The 22,200-nt window shown below is 38.0% G+C and overlaps 1 protein-coding gene across 15 annotated transcripts in view; it reads right to left on the bottom strand.

Annotated features, from left to right (window-relative positions):
• The window catches only part of PARD3 (par-3 family cell polarity regulator), a 634,176-nt gene that overhangs the window by 245,934 nt on the left and 366,042 nt on the right, over positions 1–22,200 (bottom strand). For all 15 annotated transcript variants that reach the window (XM_082847455.1, XM_082847464.1, XM_082847462.1 and 12 more), the window contains 2 exons: positions 10,193–10,381; positions 8,724–8,894 (listed from right to left, as the gene is read on the bottom strand). In XM_082847455.1, the coding sequence (XP_082703581.1) occupies positions 8,724–8,894; positions 10,193–10,381 (360 nt within the window). The remainder of the gene's footprint in view (positions 1–8,723; positions 8,895–10,192; positions 10,382–22,200) is intronic.

Raw genomic sequence — 22,200 nt, 5'->3', positions numbered from 1 at the left:
ATTCTCTCATTGTGTCCTTAAGTATGAGACAGGAACTGAGAGAAAATAAACTACACAGGATATTGACAAAACAGAAGTAAAAAACCCAGTATTCTAATAAGGCAGGCAAAGGTAGCTATTTTGCAAATATATAGAATCTGCTAGATAAGCAAAGAATATAGGTGGATTCCTATCACCAAGAATTAAAATGGTATGTGGCGTTCTTTAAGACAGCTGTGCCTTATAAAGTCATACACTTCATAAACATAATATGAGTGAGAACTCTACACTAGTGAAGCCATGAAACAAGGAGGAACAAAGCACACAAATCCTCCCAGTGTGGGCTCTGAGGTTAACCCCACCAACTAAAATCTTATGATGCTTTGGAGCTGGCCGGCAGCCAGAGACAGGGAGGGCTGCGGGGTGGGGTGGAGGGGCCCGTGTGGAGGCAGGGAGCAGAGCACAGCAAAGTGGAGAGAGGACTGCACATTCCAAACAGAGGAAACCACAACTGTGGCTCCTTCATCTGAACAAATTATTATTTCTGTTAGAAGCTATCATCTGTTTAATATAAATGAGATATTTAATGAAGTTCCGAATTGTAGACTTATCTCGCCCAGTTTGATAAGCACCGGGGAGATTTAATGCACTGAAGGGTCAACACAATTACAATTGGAGGCACGTCAAACTTCGGGAGAATAATAAACTTGCAGCGCTAGTGAATTAGACTCAATAAGGTTTAAATTGTGAAATGAGGATTTATTAGTTTTTTTTTTTTTAAATTGCAGCTTACAACTGACAGCTTTACTGAAAAGTAAATTAAATATTCCAGGTCTTAGATGTAAAAAAATACAAGAACATTTTCTGAAAGAACATTATTCCTAAATTCCAAGGTAATTTGGAGAAGTAAAAACAAACACAACAAATACCCAATACCTTTAAAAACAGGCATGTGTGAATTTTTTTAATGAGCACATACATTAGAGACCTGCTATACAAGTCTCGACACACAAGACCTGCATCCTACACAATAATTTATTTAATCATAAGACAGACAACACAGCCTCGAGTTTGCTTAACAAATACATTTAATTGAAGCATATAACTGCAATTTTCTAGATGATAAAATCTTTATAAAGCACCTTTATGAGAAATCCCTAAATATCCCAAGAGGCTATTTTAGAATTTTATAAAGTCAAATAAAAATTCTATTTTAAAAATAGCACATGCAGGCTTTCCAGAGAAAAACAATAAGATGCCTGTTCATTAGGAACCTTGTACTTGAACACTTTCATGGGAAAGCTTCTGTACCTCCCCACCTCCGTAACCATGTCTAATTTGCATCTCAAAAGACAGATTTAAATGAAGACATCAATGGCCAAATACATAAATATTTAACAGAAGACACAATGCCTTTTAATTTCTTAAAAAAAAACTGATTGGAGTACAGAGTTTTGTTTTAAATCTTTTGATGATTTTTTTTGTTACAAGCAATTGAGTTTAAGAAAGAGGAATGCATCGCATCATCAGAGTGGGAGCTTAACCACTCCAAGGAGGGCAGTCCTGGAAGACTGGCCTGGCCTTCCTGCAGTATGGGCTGCTCCCAGGCCCTTCTGATCATCTCCACATATAAAAACCTTATCAAATTAAGCTTAATTCAAAGAAGACACCAAAATAAAAGAACTGCAATTTTCACTTTGTCGTTTTAACTGCAAAAAATGTTCTTCCATCCAACAGAACTCAGTCCCGAGTAGGGACAATTGTGTGGGACGCCCTCAACTCCATCCCTAAGAAAATAGGAAAGCCTTTACATCCATTAAAGAAAACTAGGTTGCAGCAAGATAACTCATACTGGGGATCAGCATAAAGTGATACAGTCTCTTCCCAGAGTAACGTGGAGATGTATGTCACAGGCCAAAGGATATCCTATATTCTGTGACCAGGCCATCGATTTCACTTTGTGGTCACTATCCTCACAAAATAATAAGTTAGGTGAATCATAAAGATTCATGCTGATCAATATTTATCAGAACTTCATTTACAAAGACACAAAAATTGGGAATTACCCCATATCTATAAACAATGTAATGTAGTACGCTCTTAAAAAGATATTCAAATGATCATATATTGCTTTTATAATCAGAAAATAATAAGTGCTATTCAATAACAAAGAACTGGATATTGTCCAGTGAATATGCTTCATATTATACATTTGGCCTACTCTTCCTAGGAAAAGGTAAAATATTGTTTCTTTTAAAAAACTAATACAATATCTGTGGGGCTTAATAAAATCTCAAGTTGTTATAAGTGTGCAATAGTGGGTCAAATCATGTCTTTCACATAAAGAAAACGTATCCCACCATCTCAACTAGAAACGGTGAAAAGCTCGCATAGATATGGCCCTAGTCCCCTCCAGCAAACCTAAACCTGGGTCCCAGTTAGTAAGTGGCACGATCTTATTATCCGATATTTCAGTCTTTATAAGCTTATTCTATTCTATCCCCAATTCCTGGCACAGAGCAGGCACTGGGTGAATAATTGGATGAATAAATCCATTTCTGAGTGAATGACTCAGAGTTTCCTTAAATCGGTTTAGAGATCTCACACGTATAGGCCATGTGGAAGCGGGCCTTTAAAGCCAAGGGCACAGCACAAGGCTGAAAGTAAAAGAAAGTTGATCGAGATTACAATCACACATTGCAGAAAGGACTAACATCCGAAGGACAAGTTAACACAGGACAATGAATAGTAAGACAGGGTCTAGCTTTCTTTGGAGAAGAGTGGCTGGAGTTTCAGGGTTCAGTTCCAGGTTCTGCTTTCATGCAGAACCACAGCTAACGTCCTCCACGTTCCCATGTGGCTGATAGCACTGACCAGAGGATGAAGTAAGCCTGGATGTGACAGACCCAGAACGCGATGGCCTGCCTGACGCTGGGACTCATGGGTTTACTGTCCACCTCTTCCCAACACAGCCAGAGTATCAACTGCTTGAACCCCACACTCACAGGCAATCAGACCCTCTCATGTGCATAAGAGGGATGGACGCCTTGCTTCTAAATTACTCTGCCACTACCTTGGCCTTGCAGCCATTAAGCACCTCATTTGGCTTCTCTGTATTTATTTCTTCATATATAAAATAAAGAGAATCATAAACGATACCTTAGGTCCCTTCCTATTCTAATGTAGCTTTCTAAGAGAATTAAACGTAGAGAGAGAATTCACTTTAAAGTAGTCCTTGGTCAGTTCAGTGAGTTTTGCCAAATTGATAAACCCATGTAATGTACACCCCTCTCTGGATAAAGGGCATTGCCATCACCTCATTAAATTCCTTCCTATTATTTCCCACTCAATCCCAACCCGCCCAAAAGCAACCAATGATATTTTCATCCTAGAATAGTTTTTCCAGTTCTAGATTTTCATATAAATTAAATAATATTAATAATAATATAACATTAATAATAAATAATATAAAAATTAATAATCCCAATTGGTAATCAGTTTGTCCATTGCTATAAAAATTCCTGCTGGGATGATTAATGAGAGTTTATTAAATCAATAGGCCAATTTGAGAGAACTGATACTTCAGTGATACTGAGTCTGCTAATCATATATCACTCCACTAATTTAGGTCTATTTTATTTTTCAGTGACGTTTTATAGAATTACGAGTACAGAGATTACCTGTGTTGTTAAATTTATCCCTAAGTATTTTATGATTTTTGATATTTCGGTACATGATATTGGTTTTTATTTTACTGTCAAATTGTCTATTCCTAGTACATACAAATAAAATGGACTTTGTACATTGGCCTACTGTCCTATGATCTTGCTAAATTCACTTACTTGTTCTAAAGTAATTGCCTTGTAGATTCCTTAGGATTTTTTACGTAGAAATCATGTTATCTGGAAATAAAAAGTTTTATTTCTTCTTCTTAAAAAAAAAAAGTAGTCCTTGGTGACTAAATTCCTCAGCATGGGGGCTAAGAGAAAACTTACCTGGTCTTACTCTCTATTGGTACCAAGGCAGGCTTTATATGAAATCATGTCTAACAAAGATATAATGAAGTGACTGCAAACTAGGTTAAATTGCAGTAATTCCTACAAATACTAATTTCCTTGGAACATTTAGAATTATCATAATTCTCCTACACAAGTGACTTTCAATACCCATTTCCCAAAGTTCTCCTTCAAAGTCCTCAACAAATTTGTCCTTTGCAATGATACCAATGTTTCTGCCTCTTGCTTTATGTATTCTTTCCAATGGAAGAGATGCCAAAAAAGTTCATCCATCCTTCAGAAGCACAAAACAAAGGAAAGCCATTTCTTTTCTCTCTCTTTTTTAAAGAAATAATTACTGCTTATGGAATGTTTTTAAATAAGTAAGAGCATTAGAGCTAAGGAAAGTGAAGGAAATCCAGAATCACTGCTAAAATATTAATTCTGTTACCTTGCCTTGTTAGAACTTCAGTGTCTAACAGTAACTAAGTTAATTTTTTTCTTCTAAAAAGGCTCGACTCTCTGGGATTATTTCCCTCATCATTCAGTCCATGTTTAGGTGTCAGCCTTGGGTTGGACCCCAGTGATGGAGAGATGAACAAGGTCCCAGCCATCTCAGAATTTGCAGTTCCCACCAAAGAAAACCAGAGAGGAACCATGATGGTGTGACAGCTGCTGCCTGAAGGTGAGTACCCAGGGCTACGGAAAGGCTTTGGAGAGAGGATACTGAAATCTAAAGGCTGACTTTGCTAGAACAAGGAGCAGAACTGACTCACGTGGAAAATCCAGAGGTGAAAGGCAGCATCAGACATCTGAGAAATTTCAGGTCGTGTAAGGGACAGGCTGGTGGACGCAGGGGCTGGTTTGTGCACGTCCTAGTGGCCACGTGATGGAGACTGGCACCCATCCTGGAAAGGAAGGAAAGCTCCCGAAGAGATTTCGGCCGGAAGTGACACGATCAGTTTGTTTTGTGGGAAGATGTGCCTTGCTGCCGTGTAGACAAAATGGGTTGAGAGAGAAGTCCTTCAGGGAGCTGCAGCAGAGAGCCCGGTGAGAGGATGGGGTAAGGGCAGGGGGATGGAGAGGAGTGTGGGAGGAGGGAGATTCCAGAGGAGGAGGCAACAGAGACAGGAAAGGCATTTGAGAGGTCAGAGCCACCCCAGATTTCCAGCTTCTACAAGTAAAGAAACAGTGGAGCTATCTCGGGGGGGAAGGAGGACAAGGTAGATGAAGAACTGAGGGAGGAATGGGTTTTGGTGGAAAAAGCATAGGTGCCTGAGAGACATACCAGTGGACATCTCCATGGGTGGCTGGACAGAGGGATCTGGAGCTAGAGTAGAGTCCTGAGCTGAAAACAGGACCATGGGATTCATCATAAGGAAAGTGGTACCTGAAGACCAAGGAATGAAGGTCTCCCAGGGAGCATGTGAGGAAGAAGACACAGCCCAGAGAACGCCTTGAGGAATACTAACCAAAAAAGGAACAGGCAGAAGAGAGCAAGCTTAAAGGAGACAGAGGGCCAGAGAGAAGCAGGAGAAAAACGGAGAGAGCTGGCAGGAAAGGATTCAAGAACGAGGCAGTGTTCACAGACTCCTGAGAAGTCAAGTGGAAGGGACTGAAAAGCATCTTCTAGAACATGTCTCAAATGTGCTGTATGGGGACAAAGACCAGGGAAGTGCAAGGGAAGATGGTATTTCGTGCCGAGAGTTGCCAATTTTGAAGAAAACATACTAAGATAACAGACAGCACTTCCCACATATAGAAGAGGGCAAGGGAAGAGGTGACAAAGCACAAAAGATGTTCTTCTGCGAATTTTCATCTTCTCTAGCTTGAAAATAAGTATGCAAACCCTTGATTTAAAGATGAGTTAGTAAAATATAATTCTGTGATATTGTCAAAGGCCGGACCACACGGCTGACAGATGGACCCAGGAGGAGAGAACTCATTATTCTGGCCTGAGGTTCATCCGTGACAAGACACGGATGCTTATATCAATATTTACGGTATGCTTATATCAATATTTACGGTAATATAACTTACACGTACCCTTCCAGTAATTCAGGGAGACGTTTCTGCAAAGGTAATATATAAGTACAATGGCAGCAAAGTCATGTCTTAAGACTTATGGGAAGCTGAAATGAGCTCTTCTGTCTTCACAGAATCCTTCAGTTAAACCCTGTCAGTACAAAAGGCACCCTATGCTTATATCAATATTTACGGTAACATAACTTACACGTACCCTTCCAGTAATTCAGGGAGATGTTTCTGCAAAGGTAATATATAAGTACAACGGCAGCAAAGTCATGTCTTAAGACTTATGGGAAGCTGAAATGAGCTCTTCTGTCTTCACAGAATCCTTCAGTTAAACCCTGTCAGTACAAAAGGCTTTTCGCTGGTATTACAAAGAGAGCACAGCACTCGTGATAAGATTTTTTTTGACATGATTGCTTTATAAGCTTACTCTATCCTAAGAAATAGTAATAACCAGCAATGTATGAAAATGATACCGTAAAGAATATTGAATATTAAAGTCTATTACTGCCTACTGCCTCTGTTCCCTTACTTAAATCATTTTCATTCACATAAATTCATATGCAGAAGTGAATGAGACAGAGATATTGCAGTGGGATTCCAATACCGTGTGTTTTATAGGGCAACAGGGGATCAAATCAGTGCTTTTATCAAAACGTTTTCAGGTTGGTATAGGTTTGTTTGGGGAACCACCTGAGCCAGACAAAAACACGTCTGGATTCAGGATGCTGCCCTTCAGTCCGTTTCTTACATTTTAAGTCCCCCTATAACATTTCAATGTTTCTCTCTAAAGGAAAACTTTGAGAAATTTTAGTTTGTTTTTAAAGAGACTAAGAATATGATCTATGGTCCAGGAGAACGTCCAGAGAGGGAACTCCATCTGTCTGTATTCACCACCTTATCCCCAGGATCTAACTTATTTTCTGAATGTAGTAGATGCTCAATGAACATCTGTCACACGAATACAGTCTTAGGGTATATGAAATTACTCCATTTTTGAAAAGACCTAATAAAGATCACTGTGTCTTGTGAACTTACTGTGGAGAATTTTTCACATAGCTCTTTGGAGGACTTACATTAAAAACATCAGTTGGGCTTCCCTGGTGGCGCAGTGGTTGAGAATCCGCCTGCCAATGCAGGGGACACGGGTTCGAGCCCTGGTCTGGGAAGATCCCACATGCCGCGGAGCAACTAAGCCCGTGTGCCACAACTACTGAGCCTGTGCGTCTGGAGCCTGTGCTCCGCAACTGGAGAGGCTGCGACAATGAGAGGCCCGCAAACCGCGATGAAGAGTGGCCCCCGCTCGCCGCAACTAGAGAAAGCCCTCGCACAGAAACGAAGGCCCAACACAGCCAAATAAATAAATAAATAAATAAAATTTATAAAAAAACAAAAAACATCAGTTAATGATTTGGAAACCAATAAAAATTATCATTCAAGAAAGCCAATCCCATAGCCTACCCTGAGGGATTAGCATTTATATTTATAATAAGAAAGTAAATGTTTTACTTCCCACAGTTTTCCACTCTGAGGTTTTTAGTTAAGGTGACACTGTTCTCTTGTTGTTGTGGAAACTAATTTGTTGATTAGCATTAAGCCACTCTCCATTTGGAAAATAAAAACAAGTGTAAAAATAAGTCTACGGTCAGTAAACTTTCAAAACTGGTCACCTCTCCACTGACTACCCACTGAGCGCAAGGGTATGTGGCAAAATCCTATTGTATTAAAGGATCAGATGAGCCATCATCGGTGGCTTGCTTTATATATTAAACACAGATTTTAAAATTAAGAAAAACACCTAAGCAGTTTGGATATACTTTCCAGTTTGTACCATTTGCTAATCATTTTCTCTTAGTTGATTTAAAAATGTGAGGAGTTGAGCATCAATAGAAACAAAAACGACAAACGTTATACTTTCAGCAAGCAGGTCCCACCTGTTTCCTAGAGGTGGCACATACGTTATAAAAATTCTTTGAAAACACTCTTTTTCAGGTTCTAATATTAATTAACAAATCTGTATATAATTCCCTTTACATTCTCAAATGCCCCGCTATGCAAGTCTACTTGGCATGTTTTTACTATTTGGGAAGACAGATGATCACACCCTTTGGGAGAGGAAACCTTCCCACCCATTGCCTAATTGCAGACGGCAGCACATGTGCAGAACCCACAGTGGCTTTATGCGGGAGATACCACTGAAAAGGCAGCCCCTCCGCAGGAAAATACTCACCCTACAGTGAAGGAGAAAGGGGGCCGGGGGTAGGAAGGGGGGCTTACACTTCTGACAATGTCACAAGAGAAACAGACTCTCCCCTGTGAGGGGCTTTACAAGAGGCACCCGTTTTAGATAAGCAAGGGAACAAGCAATCACTTCCATGTTTCTCCCTCCTGGTTCAACACCGCTGAACAGAAGAGAATGTGCGGGCTCTGAGCAGGAAGGCGTGGCCCTGTTTCTCGAACCCAGCTAAAGGTGCCTTCGAGATCCCAGTGTTATCTGTTGAAGTGGCAATAGAAATATTACTGCACACTTAGGGATATTTTGATCACAGAATTAAGAAAACAAATCACAATCCACTGACAGTACAATAAACTCTAGCCAGCAGAGATAATTGAGTCTTTCAAGGTAAAGCCCCTGGACCTGCCGTTCTTGGCCCAATGTTAGGGAAGAACTTGGTCCTACGACCATTTCAGATGCCTCTTGTCTTTCTCATTCTTTACCTCGGTGCCTTTGGTTATTCTCCTCGCCACAATAAGCTGGATCATTCCTCGCTTGTTCCCTTCGGTGGACATGGACCTCCGGAGGGTTTCCATGGCATCCTGGTTTGTCTTGCCCAACAGGGATTCTCCATTCACTGCTATCAGTTGATCGTTCACCCGAAGCCTCCCATCCTGGGAAGGAGGCAGGTTAAAAATAAGTGCCATTAAATAGCCTGTGATAAAAGAAGCTGCTTTTCCCTTTCGTTAAATAAATAAATAAAAACAGAGCAAAAAGAAAAGGGCTTTAATACTAATGGATTATGCCCAACTGAACACCAGCAGAATAATGTGTAAGCGGCCCTTGCAGCCTGTGTCTACTTCAATCATTTATACATTTGTAAATCAAGTCATTATCATAATCTGTTTACCAAAATAGCATACTAATTCATAGGACACAAAGTGATTATTTTCCTGCTTCCAGAGACACCCAGAGAGGTTATTTACACCCAGAGAGGTTATTCACAACGTGCAAAAGCTCCAGGCTATTAGACAATTGCAGAGAAGTGCGCCCTTCACAGAGAGCCAGGAAATTTTCTCTAGACTGGGAAACAGGAGAAGTGACCCATGGGCGGGGATGGGAGGGGAGGGGAAGAGAGTAACCTTTCCAGTAGGTTAGCTCTGCGCCAGAACCTGAGCTAAGTCTTTGCAGAGATAACCTCCATTTCACCCTAATGACCATGGGCTGTGAATTCTGTGAGACCCAAAACGGGGAGTCGAAGATATGAATTCCTCTCGGTGAGAGATCACTGAGATTGCACTAGTTGTTTGATCATGGATGGGGTATTAGGAAGAAAACAGAAAACATTTAAGTGTTACAGGGTATCAGAATACGCTACCCCAAAACACGCCACTTTGGCATGGGGATTATTTTAGCAGAAGGCAACTGAGAAATGCAGACACAGGAAGGGGGACCTGTCCTCCCTGCGTCTGGCTGAATGTGGGCATAAGGTTCTCCTTGTGAAGGTGCCCCCTCTCTTCTCCAACACCTGGAAGGGGAGAATGACCCTCACCACCAGAGACAGAGGTGCACTGAGATGAGCCTACAAAATAAGCCTTTTCTACCATCGGTTTCCTTCATACATTTACCATCCCACTATTTACCACACCTGGAAGTCCGAACCCTCTTTCTTTGTCTAATCCCTACTCCACAATTTATCAGCATTTGCTAAAATGGTATATAAGCTTCCAAGTCTAACTGCTTCTTTAGGTTTTCACTTTTCCTGTGGAGCCCCCATCCATCAAATTTGTAAACATTTTCTCCTGTTAACCTGTCTTTTATCAGTTTAATTCACAGGTCACAGGAACAGGATCTAAGAGGGTAGAGGAAAGAATTTGCCCTTACTGCTTCCATGTTTGCAAAATAAGAATAGGGCTGTAATTAAACATTTTTGTGAATGAGCATAAGCTTGATAATGTTGACATCTGCTTACTTTAGATGCTGCTCCTCCATTAATAATGGACTTGACGAAGATTCCTAAATCTGCGTGGTTCTCCTTTGACCGGTTACCTTTGACACTGACGCCAAGACCAGCAGATCCTGAATCATTCAGCGGAACTTCAAACGTCAGAAATTCCCTGGTGCCATCAGGTGTGAGAACAGTATCCTCATCTTCTGCTTTCTAACAGGAAACAAAATTGCGCATCATATTCCAATGTTTCTTTCTGTTATTTTTAAGGACTGCTAATGAGCAGTTCTTTAATCATAACAGGCACAGTATCTCCACCAAAGTTCCACAACAAGATCCATGATAACAGCGCATCTGCATCCCCTCCAGATGATTCCTGGAACCAGCTGCTAATATTTTTATGCGGTACTTGTTTCAATATTGAAACAAACCTAAACCAGATTCTGAGAAATATAGGGAAAAAAATGTAGCAGAAGGACTAAAGTCATGCAGACTCAGAGTTTTGGTTTGTTTTTTGCGGGTTTTTTAAAAATCTCTTTATATATTCTAAACCACAGGAGAAAAACAGTAACAGCAGGAAATAAAAATAAATAAATATAACTCATTTGTCCCTTTGTTTTTCACTAGCATTTTCAATGTTATTAATAGTTTAATGTTCACTAAGGGTGCATCATTTTATTCACAAACAGTAACAAGTCCTGATGATACAAAGTCAGCAGAAAAAACGGTATTCATTTTCAGAGAGTCACTAGAGAGTTTTAACCTTCGACATCTGTGAGACAAAGTAGAGATAAACAACATTAGAGAAGTTTTTTTCCACAGTACTGTACGATACATCTACAGCTGGGGATATTATTCAAGCAATATTGTTTAATTAAAGAGTTGTACATGCCGGCTTTGACTTCGTAATTGTAGCCATCGAGTGCATAAGGAGACTGTTGCAGAACCTGACACATTTGTGATACACGAACTTTTGCTCAGCTCCCCTAAAACAGCAGGGAGGAAATGAATGCTTCAAGTATAACCTGATGAAAGGCAGTGAGATGACATATAAAAATGTCGGACACCGGAAGAGGAGGCCATCTGCCTTCTGTCATCCTCTTTAGGGACCCCAGCTCTACACTGGCCATCTCCAAATAGATGAGGCCAGAGTTCTTTATCAAATTCAGCATTTCATTTTATGTCGCATAGCAGACATGTGGCACAAGCTCTTTGAATCACAACTAAATGACTCACCTAGTCCTACAACTTTTCCTCCTTCTCTTTTTGTAATTTTGGAATATTTCTCCAGCATCCACCTATTCATTCAAGCTAGAAATATTAAATTACACTTGAAGAATGGTTCAACATCTAATGGTTCAACATCTAATGGTACATAATTAGGCTGGAATATAACGCATCCTTTAAAGATTGCACTTTTAAAGAATGTTCAATTACACACATGAAAGCCTATTGCAGAGCAATGGAAACGTAGGTAGACTTCAGTTTGTTTCTTTGTCTCTCAACACATTTAAAAAATTTTTCTAATAATTATCAAATTAACATAATAATGATAAAATAATTTTAAATATTAATTTTTAATAATAATTTGGAGATTTAACATGCAATCTCAGATATCTCAATTAGATGAAATAATTTTTGGAAGTACAGAGTGTATCAGTAAGAGATTTTTTTAAAAGATTATCATAATACAAAAGATATGTTATTTTTAAATCTCCAAATCCATAATAACATGATTTTTTCAAGTTCCTAATTTACTAATATTCATTGTTAACCTTTGTGCCATCTCAAAAGATAGCCTCACAGTTATCAGGACAAGGTGTGTTTTAAAAAAAAACATTAATATGTTAAAAACAGGAAAACTATATATATAATAAAGAATATTACAGAAAGAACAACTTGAAAAGATACAAAGGGATAGTATGTTAACTATACAAAGTAAATACATTTCAGTATCAAAATAAAGCCTATACCTGCCCATTATAAAAGCCTTTTTACACTTAAAATATTCCTAGAGAATAATTACAGGTCAAATAAAATCAATGGATTTGGGAGAAATAAACATTAGATACTCACATCAAACATTAACATCATATTTACTATGCATCACATTTACTATGACATATTTACTATTGACATCATATTTACTATACTATCTTTATATACTTGTTTTGCTCTTAAAATTTTATTTTCATCCATACGGTTCAAAACAATTCAAGAGTAGTAAATAAAGACCTTGTGTGAACGAATACAGCTACTTCAATATAAAATCTGTTTCTGATGTTTGAAATACAAAATAGTACCAAAACACACTACAGCCCCTCCTACTTTAAATTCAGAAGTAACTGAAAGATAAAATTCACTCTGTGAATCAGAATCAGTATTTATATTCCTGGGAAAGTTGCACTTGAAAAGACACAGAAACCAAAGATAGTCCTTAACTGGGCACATTTAGATCTGATCATTCAGTACGTTTATTTGCCTCAAATCTGGAAGGTTCTCAATTGTCACTTACTGATTTATATCGTTTGGCTTTTTAACGTTTACTGATTTTGACATTTCCATAACGTTTTACAAAGGCTTAAAATTCTCATTTTTCTTCTACTTGAAAAATCAAGATAAGGAGCTGACTGAATATATGAAGAGAAATTTTAATCAAGTTCGAGTCACTTCCTGACGTGCCCTGCTCTGAACCTGTCTTAAAGGAGACTGTATTCTGCATGGGAAAGTTTCATTTCTTATGAAAACTGCAGATGGGAATAATATTCTTTTTCAGCTTTCTTATCAAGTCTTAAGTCATTATTATCATTAAAAACATTTAAGTGAAAGATTGTACTTTTCCTTTGATACTGCATTATCAATCTATTTGGCTCTTGACATAAGACTGAAATTAATTCCAACTTTGAGAACTTAATTCTCTGGCAGCAAAATGTTTAAAAAAATTTGCTCTTTAAAAACCATTTTTGGGCTTCCTTGGTGGCGCAGTGGTTGGGAGTCCGCCTGCCGATGCAGGGGACGCGGGTTCGTGCCCCGGTCTGGGAAGACCCCACATGCCGCGGAGCAGCTGGGCCCGTGAGCCATGGCCGCTGAGCCTGCGCGTCCGGAGCCTGTGCTCCGCAACGGGAGAGGCCACAGCAGTGAGAGGCCCGCGTACCACCAAAAAAAAAAAAAAAAAAAAAAAAAACAAACCATTTTTAAGGCTACTTTATAGAGAATTTTCCCAAAATTTTACTAGTATGGGGATCTCTTCATTCTGATATAAAGGAGAAGCTAATTTTCTATCACCTTCGATTCTTACTCCATCCAGATTCTGTACTCTCTCAACCGTTTCTTGAGTCAAGTTCTTTCTAAGGAAACATGATGAATATTTTGCTTCCCTTTAACTTGCTCCTCAAGCCATTTGGACATGAATGTCACTCAAGTGCACATTATGTCCCTCATGTACAGACATGTATGTACCCCAAGTGATTTTCTATCAGTGCAACCTGTCATGTTTTCCCTTGGCCATTACTCCATTGGCATTTTTGCCTTCTAATATCCAGAAAAACAGGGCATTTTTGCTAAGCATATTAGAAGCAGGGAACCTACTGCATGGGCAGTATGAAAGCTGTTTACTTTCCCGCTATCCTCAGAACAGCAGAAAAGATACACACATATCTGCAGCGAGACAGAAAAACAGCCACAAATGATCAGCACTAAAGCCCAGTTTTCCCTCCTCTCCAAACAAGCCCCAACTGCTAAGAGGAGACAGCTGGCCCATAGGCCACTCTAAGTCTCAGTTAATCTGCAAAATGGGTAACAAGAAAGTAAAAGTTGATTATATTACATGGCCGAAACAGAATCGTTGGGCAGCGATTAGTGCTGGGATGGGGATGACGGGCTAGGAAGGAAAACCTTATGATGGATCATAAAAAGCAATTATGCCATCATATTCTCACACTTAACACCTGTTTTCATAAAAGTTAAAGAGAAAATACACTTATTCTATAACTAGAGATTAAATAATATGCAGGTAGAGCAGACAATTGATAACAACCATTTACGGTTTTAATCAAGAGGAGGATTTTTTTAAATAGAGAAGTTATCGTGTTTATTTTTTTGCATAAAGGACTAACCCTCCAGTTTCTTTAAGCTATATATTTTCATTTATCCCATATGTGAGATGAATGTTTATGCATGATATTTGTGTTGATATTTTAATTATTCTTATTAGCAAAGTTAAAATGTCACATCTGGCTTTATTGTGCTCTTTTCTGATTTAAACAATAGACGTAAAATAAATAACAAGAATTTTAAAATGTTTCGCTTGATGCTACAAATTTTGAGGGAAAAAAAAAACAGGTTTTGTACAGTTGTTAATCTGTAATGTGAAGCCAGAAAAATCCTTAATCAAAGAAATGTCACACAAACCCAAATTGAGGGACATTCTCAAAGTAATTTGCTCTTCAAAAATGAAAAGAAGGGCTTCCCTGGTGGCACAGTGGTTGAGAGTCCGCCTGCCGATGCAGGGGACACGGGTTTGTGCCCCGGTCCGGGAAGATCCCACATGCCGCGGAGCGGCTGGGCCCGTGAGCCATGGCCGCTGAGCCTGCGCGTCCGGAGCCTGTGCTCCGTAATGGGAGAGGCAACAACAGTGAGGGGCCTGCGTACCGCAAAAAAAAAAAAAAAAAAAAAAATGAAAAGCAAAGGTAAACTGAAGAAATGTTCCAGATTAAAAACGACTAAAGAGGCATGACAACTAGATGCCAGGTGTGATCCAAAGGATTTGTTTCTTATGTATTCGTTCATTCGTTCACATCTGCACACCATGAAGGACACTAACTGAGACAACGGGTAATACAACACTGTTAAGTCAATGTTAATTTCATGGCTTTGGTAACTAAACATGATTACATAAGAAAATGTCCTTGCTCTTATTAAAGATAAAACTACCATATGATCTAGTACACACACTAAAGATTTACAGACAAAGGGGAGTTACATCTACAATTTATCTCAATTCTGAAAAAAACTTATATAGTAGGAATGAAAGGAGGAAAAATTACAGGGAGGGGAAAGGGGGGAATGGAAGAAAATTACATATCAAATGTGGCAAAATATTAACAATTGGGGAATGTGGGAGAAGGGTATACTGGAGTTCCTTAGGCTATTCTTAAAACTTTTCTGACAGCATGATGCTTTAGAATAAAAATTGCATGTAGTAATTAACCCAGAATAGTTTTGCTATATCTAAAACAGTTCTTATTTTAAAAACAGACATTACTACCAACATAATCTTTAAAATAACTTGAGTTCAATAACAAAAAAAAATCATAGAGTAAATTTTAAAGATATTAATTTTTACCACTATACAACAAAAGGAGGACAATAAAAAATAACTAAGATATGTTCCCCAAAGGAAAATACACCAAACATTAGGAAATCCTTAACTCATTATAGAAGTAGGGAATTTCAAATGAATCCCCTAAAAACTGATAAGAGATTCACTATACAAAATCATTACTATTCTTGTAAGATCATGAAAATATTATTCTATCCCAATCTTGGAATAAGATTGTTTTAAACTAAGTTTGAGTCATTTGGATTGAAAAGTATTTCATTGAATCATGACTTTAAAATAGGTTTGAATATTGAAAGCACTAGAAACAGAACACATTTTATAAAATTCTTTGTGATAATAGCAACATTAGATGCTCAAAACCAAACTATTAAGGTCAGCATATGATTAGTGTGTGATAGTATAAATCTTCAACAAAAACTCAAATTAGAGAATTTTGTACTCTTTCATCTGTGTTACCTAGGATATTGAAATTAATTTACATTATAGGCCTAAAAAATGTCTGATGATCAGTTTATCCCAAATAACTTATACAAAGTTATGGATGAAGATGTAACAACCCGTAATTCAGTCCCCCACTTGGGGCTCCCTATTTGCTTTGTCTGATTTGACTATTTTTCCCAGCTTTGTTGAGGTATATTTGACATATAACACTGTAAATTTAGGGTGCACAGAGTGTTGATTTGGTTATATATTGCAAAATGATTACCATCACAGCTTACCTAATACACCTCCATCACACCACCAAAGTACCATTTCTTTTCTGTGGCAAGAACATTTAAGATCTACTCTCCTAACAACTTTTGAGTATATGACACACTATTATTAACTATAATCACCATGCTCTACATTAGATTCCCCAGAACTTACTCATCTTATAACTAGAAGTTTATACTCTTTGACCAACATCTAATACATTTATTTATTTTATTTTTGGCTGCGTTGGGTCTTCATTGCTGCACGCAGGCTTTCTCTAGTTGTGGTGAGCAGGGGCTACCCTTCGTTGTGGTGCACAGGCTTCTCATTGCAGTGGCTTCTCTTGTTGCGGAGCACAGGCTCTAGGTGCGTGGGCTCAATAGTTGCGGCTCGTGGGCTCCAGAGCACAGGCTCAGTAGTTGTGGCGCACAGGCTTAGCTGCTCTGCGGCATGTGGGATCTTCCCGGACCAGGGCTCGAACCCATGTCCCCTGCATTGGCAGGCGGATTCTTAACCACTGCACCACCAGGGAAATCTCAACATCTCCTTTTTTCCCTCACTCTCCTGGTCCTCGCTACCACCATTCTTGTCTCTATGAGTTTGGCTTTTTTAGATTCCACATATAAGTGATATACAATATATATATGTATATATATAACATGTATGTGTGTGTGTACACACACACACACACACACATATATATGTATATACACACACACACACACACACACACACACACACACACACACACACACACATCGTTATCCATTCATCCACTGGTGGACATTTAGGTTGTTTCCACATCTTGGCTATTGTAAAAAGTGCTGCTGCAATGAACACAGGAGTGCAGATATCTCTTCAAGATCCAGATTTCTTTTCCTCTGAATGAATACCCAGAAGTGGCATTGCTAGATCACATGGTAGTTTTATCTTTACTTTTTTGAGATAACTCCACACTGTTTTCCACAGTGGCTGCACCAACTTACATTCCCACGAATAGCGCACAAGGGTTCACTTTTCTCCACATCCTCACAACTTGTTATCTCCTGTCCTTCTGATGACCATTCTAATAGATGTGAGGTGATATCTCATGGTGGTTTTGATTTACATTCCCCTGTGGATTAGTGATGTTGAGCACCTTTTAATGCACCTGTTGTCCATCAGTATGTCCTCTTTGGAAAAATGTCTGTTCAGTTCTTCTGCCCATTTTCTAATCAGATTATCTTTTTGCTATTGAGTTGTGAGTTCTTTATATGTTTTGGATATTAATCCATTATCAGATATATGATTTGTAAATATGTTCTACTATTCCAGAGGTTGTCTTTTCATTTCATTGGTTTCCTTTGCTGTGCAGAAGTCTTTATATTTGATGTAGTCTAATTTGTTTATTTTTACTTTTGGTGTCAAGTCCAAAAATTCATCACCAAGACCAATGTCAATGTGCTTACCCCATATGTTTTCTTCCAGGAGTTTTATGGTTTGGGGTCTTACATTCAAATCTTTAATCCATTTTGAGTTGGTTTTTGTACACGGTGTACAATAGAAGACCAGCTTCATTCTTTTTCATGTGACAGTCCAGTGTTCCCATCACCATTTATTGAAGAGACTACCCTTTCCCTATTGCATATTCTTGGCTTCTCTGTCATAAATCAATTAACCATATATGTGTGGGTTTATTTCTGGGCTCTCTATTCTGTTCTGTATGTCTGTTTTTATGCCAGTATCAAACTGTTTTGATTACTATAGCTTTGTAACATAGACAAATCAGGAATTGTGATGCCTCCAAGTTTTGTTCTTTCTTAAGATTGTTTTGGCTATTAGAGATCCAATATATTCAATATGGTTTCAGTGAATTTTAGGGATTTTTTTTCCTATTTCTGTGAAAAATGCCATTAGCATTTTGACAGGGACTGCACTGAATCTGTAGATGGCTTTGGGTAATATGGACATTTTAACAATATTAATTCTTCCAATCTGTGAGTATGGAATATATTTCCATTTATTTTTGTCTTTTTCAATTTCTTTCATCAGTGTCTTACAACATTCAGTGTGCAGGTCTTTTATCTCCTTGGTTAAATTTATTCCTAAGTATTTTATTCTTCTTGGTCCTACCGTAAATGGGACTGTTTTCTTAATTCCTTCAACTGTTTTCTTAATTTACAGTGGGGCCAACATGGTAGGCTTTACTTGATATACCACAACCATTAGTTTAATAAGTCTATGACCATGCTTATTGACTAGCTCATTAAATTTCCAAATCAAGATTATAACCTGTCTGAAGTTAGCTTATCAAGATGCTTCCTGATCTTCAGGGAGGGTCCCCAAATCTCCTCAATGTATCCTTGCAGTTTCCACAGGGAGATCTTACTAACTCTTAGAATGAATGCTGAATTCTTGACATTTAAGCATGTTTTATGTCTTATCCGTATGGTCTAGTATCATCTCTGAACACTATTATTTTCTAAAGCCCTACTTCTATCCAGTAGCTCTGAATATCTTTTATGTACAATTATATTCTTACATGGATCTTACCAAAGAGTTCTTGGGGGCCTTCCTAAGCAGGTCTGCATAGCTCTTTGAAGCCCAAAGAAGAAACTGGCACTTTGGTAAGTCCAGGCCTGATAGCCTGTAGGTAAATTCACTACTTCGTTGTGATGGTTACTTTTGTGTCCACTTGGAAAGTGTTTTTGGATGAGATTACCATTTACATTTGCGAACTCTGAATAAAACAGATTGCCCTCCACAATGTGACTGGGTCTCATCCAATCAGAAAACAGAACAGAAAGACAGGACTTCCTGAGCAAGGAGGAATCCTCCGGCAGACTGCGTCTGGACTTCATTGGCACCATGGACTCTGCTAGGTCTTTGCCTGCTAGCCCACACTGCAGATTTGGACTTTCCAGCCTTTATAATCACACAAACCAATTCCTTAAAATAAATCTCTGTCTCTATATCTACACATCCCATTGGTCCTGTTTCTCTGGAGAACCCTGACTAATACACCCATGTATTGTCTTGTCCAACCTGGACATCCACAGGAATAAACTATCAAGTGAATGAACTTTTCAAAGGCAAAGGAGTTTGTTCAGGACATGGAATAAGTGAGCTTGAGCCTCTGCTAAATAATTCAGCTTTCTGTCCAATTCTGAATGGACAGATAACCTAAAACTCAGTAGGGTTTCTAGTTGCCCACTCTCACTAATTAATACAATATTTAGAAGATGTACAAGAAACCTGCTTCTCAGATATTTAAAAGGTCTACCAACCATTGGTACAGCCCTACTCATCTACCTAAATGACCTTTTTAAAAATTTCTCGGACTTAATCAGTTCTGGGAGTCATTGTGATAATCAACTAACAAACAAACTAATTGAGCTTGAGGACATTCCATTCTCAAAGTGCTTACAATCACAGAAAGTTTAAGTAGTATCAGAGAATTTTGTGACTTGAATAAATTTAATGATTTGCCATCAAAAGACAGAGAGAAGCAGAGATCCTGGAATTCAAGTTTTTAATTATAATTTTAACATGAAGCCTCTAACAGCCCAAAATGGTATCACCTAGCAGGAGCAGAAAGAGAGGCCCAGATGTGAGAGAGAAAAGAAAGAACAAGAAACCAAAAAGAAAACATTTAGACAAAAACAAACAAAAAAACTGTACTTTCTTTAACTTAGCTTGGAAAACTCTTATCAGAAAAAAATTCCCGTTTGTAATTCCAAGTCAGACACACATACACATATATCATCTCTTTTGTTAAGGTGACTGAATTGTCATTTGCTCTGGCATGCTATCAAGAACACAGAAAGCTTGTGGGTGAGGAGTGAAGCAGAACAAACCTAGACCTTCTCAACGGAATACCACATTTAAAGCCAAAGCTGCTTCTTCCCGTTAGCGACTGCAAACTTCAGAGCTAATCCTCAATCTCCTCACAAGGACTGACTAAATGTTTTGAAAGAACACACCTATCTTTACTGCTTATATCATCATTTTCCATCTCAGATCATCTTAGGCATAAACAGATGTAGTTTATGTGTGAAGTCATTGGCTTTTCCAAAAAGTTCTATGATATTAAGATTCCAAACACCAAAGAGTGGTTCTTCACCCAAGGATCACGTTGCAACTCTTTCATGGTGTGGTTATTGCTCTGAAAGGTTTTTAATATATATAAACAAATCTATCAATCTACTCTCTTAGGACATTTGGCTTTGTCATGCTGGGACGGGCATTTACTTTCCAAAGTTAATAGAGAAACTTTTCACATATTTTCTCAATATTTTTTGCTATGTTTTTAGGTTTAATTTCATAATTAACTGGGATTTATTTTGGTGTATGGTGAGAAAAAGGAATCTAACTTTTTAAAGTGAATGGCCAATTGTTCTAAACACTAAACAAACCACTCTTTACCGCTATTTTGAAATGTCTCCTCTAACAAACACGCACACACACGTAAACACTGGGACTGCTTACATCATCAATGTGTTTCAATGATCTACTTGTCTGTTCCTATAACAATATCATGCTATTTAAGTGTTCTAGCTTTAAAGTACCTTTTGCTATCATTATTGTCTTTTAAAATAAATCATTCTTGTGCCCCACTTGACTCTTCAGAATCAACTTGTCCAATTTCTCCTCACCTCTCAACATACCCGCCATCACACCACACACACACACACACACACACAAATAAATACTATTGTGATTCTGATTAACTATCACAGACCTATTGATTTAATGGGTAAAAAATGAAGGCTGTGAATTTCCTACAACCTGTACTTACGAGTGTGTAATGTTCTCAAGGTTGTTTACTGATTTTCCTCTGAGGTCTGATTATTCATCCATTTTTGTAATGACGGAATATTTGAAAATAACATTTTGTTTGTTTATTAGGTTCAGAGTTGTCTGGTTATGAATGTGTCAAGAAAAATTAAATTATGTAATGCTATTATTAGTGTTAATTATTTTACTCAATTTCTTCATATTCTTACTGTATCTGTCTATCTAACATGCCAAATTCTGGAAAAATATGTATTAGCATCACCCACCATGGGTATGGTTTTGCTAAATTTTCATTTTACTCACAAAGGTTTGGGAATGACATGTGTTTGTGCTGTGCTGTTTAATCTATAAAAGATCCTGACTGTTGGAATTTCTACTGGATGATATCAGGTGTCAATATAAAACACCCTCTCTTTTTTCCCCATGCAATGCACCCACACAAAAAAGAAGATAAGTTCAGAGACTGATATGGCAATCCTTCCTTTCATTATGTTAGTACCACCTGTTAGTACTCAACTTGTTCCTTTATTTTCAGCCTGTATTAGGATTTATCTTTTAAACACCTATTTTTTGCTTTTTAATCTAAGCTGTGAAAGCTTACTTCGGTTGGGAGAATTAGCCCCTTAAAATACACTATAATAACTGATAATAAATAACTTATTAAATATAAGTTATTATGACAATATATTTAGTCTAATTGCTGATATTTTATTTTTCGTGTTTATGATACATTTTTATTGTACTTTTAGCCCTCCCTATTTTTTCTATGCCTGAATTGTTCTCTTTTTTCATTTTTCATTTTTGTAGCCTCTTATAGCACTTCACAACTCATGAAGTCTATATATATATATAGATAGATAGATAGATAGATAGATAGATAGTTCTACTAAGTTCACCAATTTTACTCCCTCTTAATATACAGGTCTTTAATGTCTCCTTTTTATCCCTGTCTGATTAAAAATAATCACAAAATATTCTTCATTTGGGGTAGTAGCAATAAGTCACTCACGAATTTTGCTCCCTCTTAATATGCAGGTGAATAGGAAAGTCTTTAATGTCTCTTTTTTATCCCTGTCTGATCAAAAATAATCACAAAATATTCTCCATTTGGGGTAGTAGCGATAAGTCACTTAAGGTAAGACCACTTTGGGATTTAATAAATCTTTGCATATTAGGATCTATTATGAGCCAAGAAAAGAGAGGACACATAACTTCATAATTA

This window comes from Leucopleurus acutus (genome assembly GCF_964270905.1).
Source record: "Leucopleurus acutus genome assembly, chromosome: 1".
NCBI lineage: Eukaryota > Metazoa > Chordata > Mammalia > Artiodactyla > Delphinidae > Leucopleurus > Leucopleurus acutus.
The sequence above is the reverse complement of the archived record's forward strand: the minus strand, read 5'-3'. Positions and strand labels throughout refer to the sequence as shown.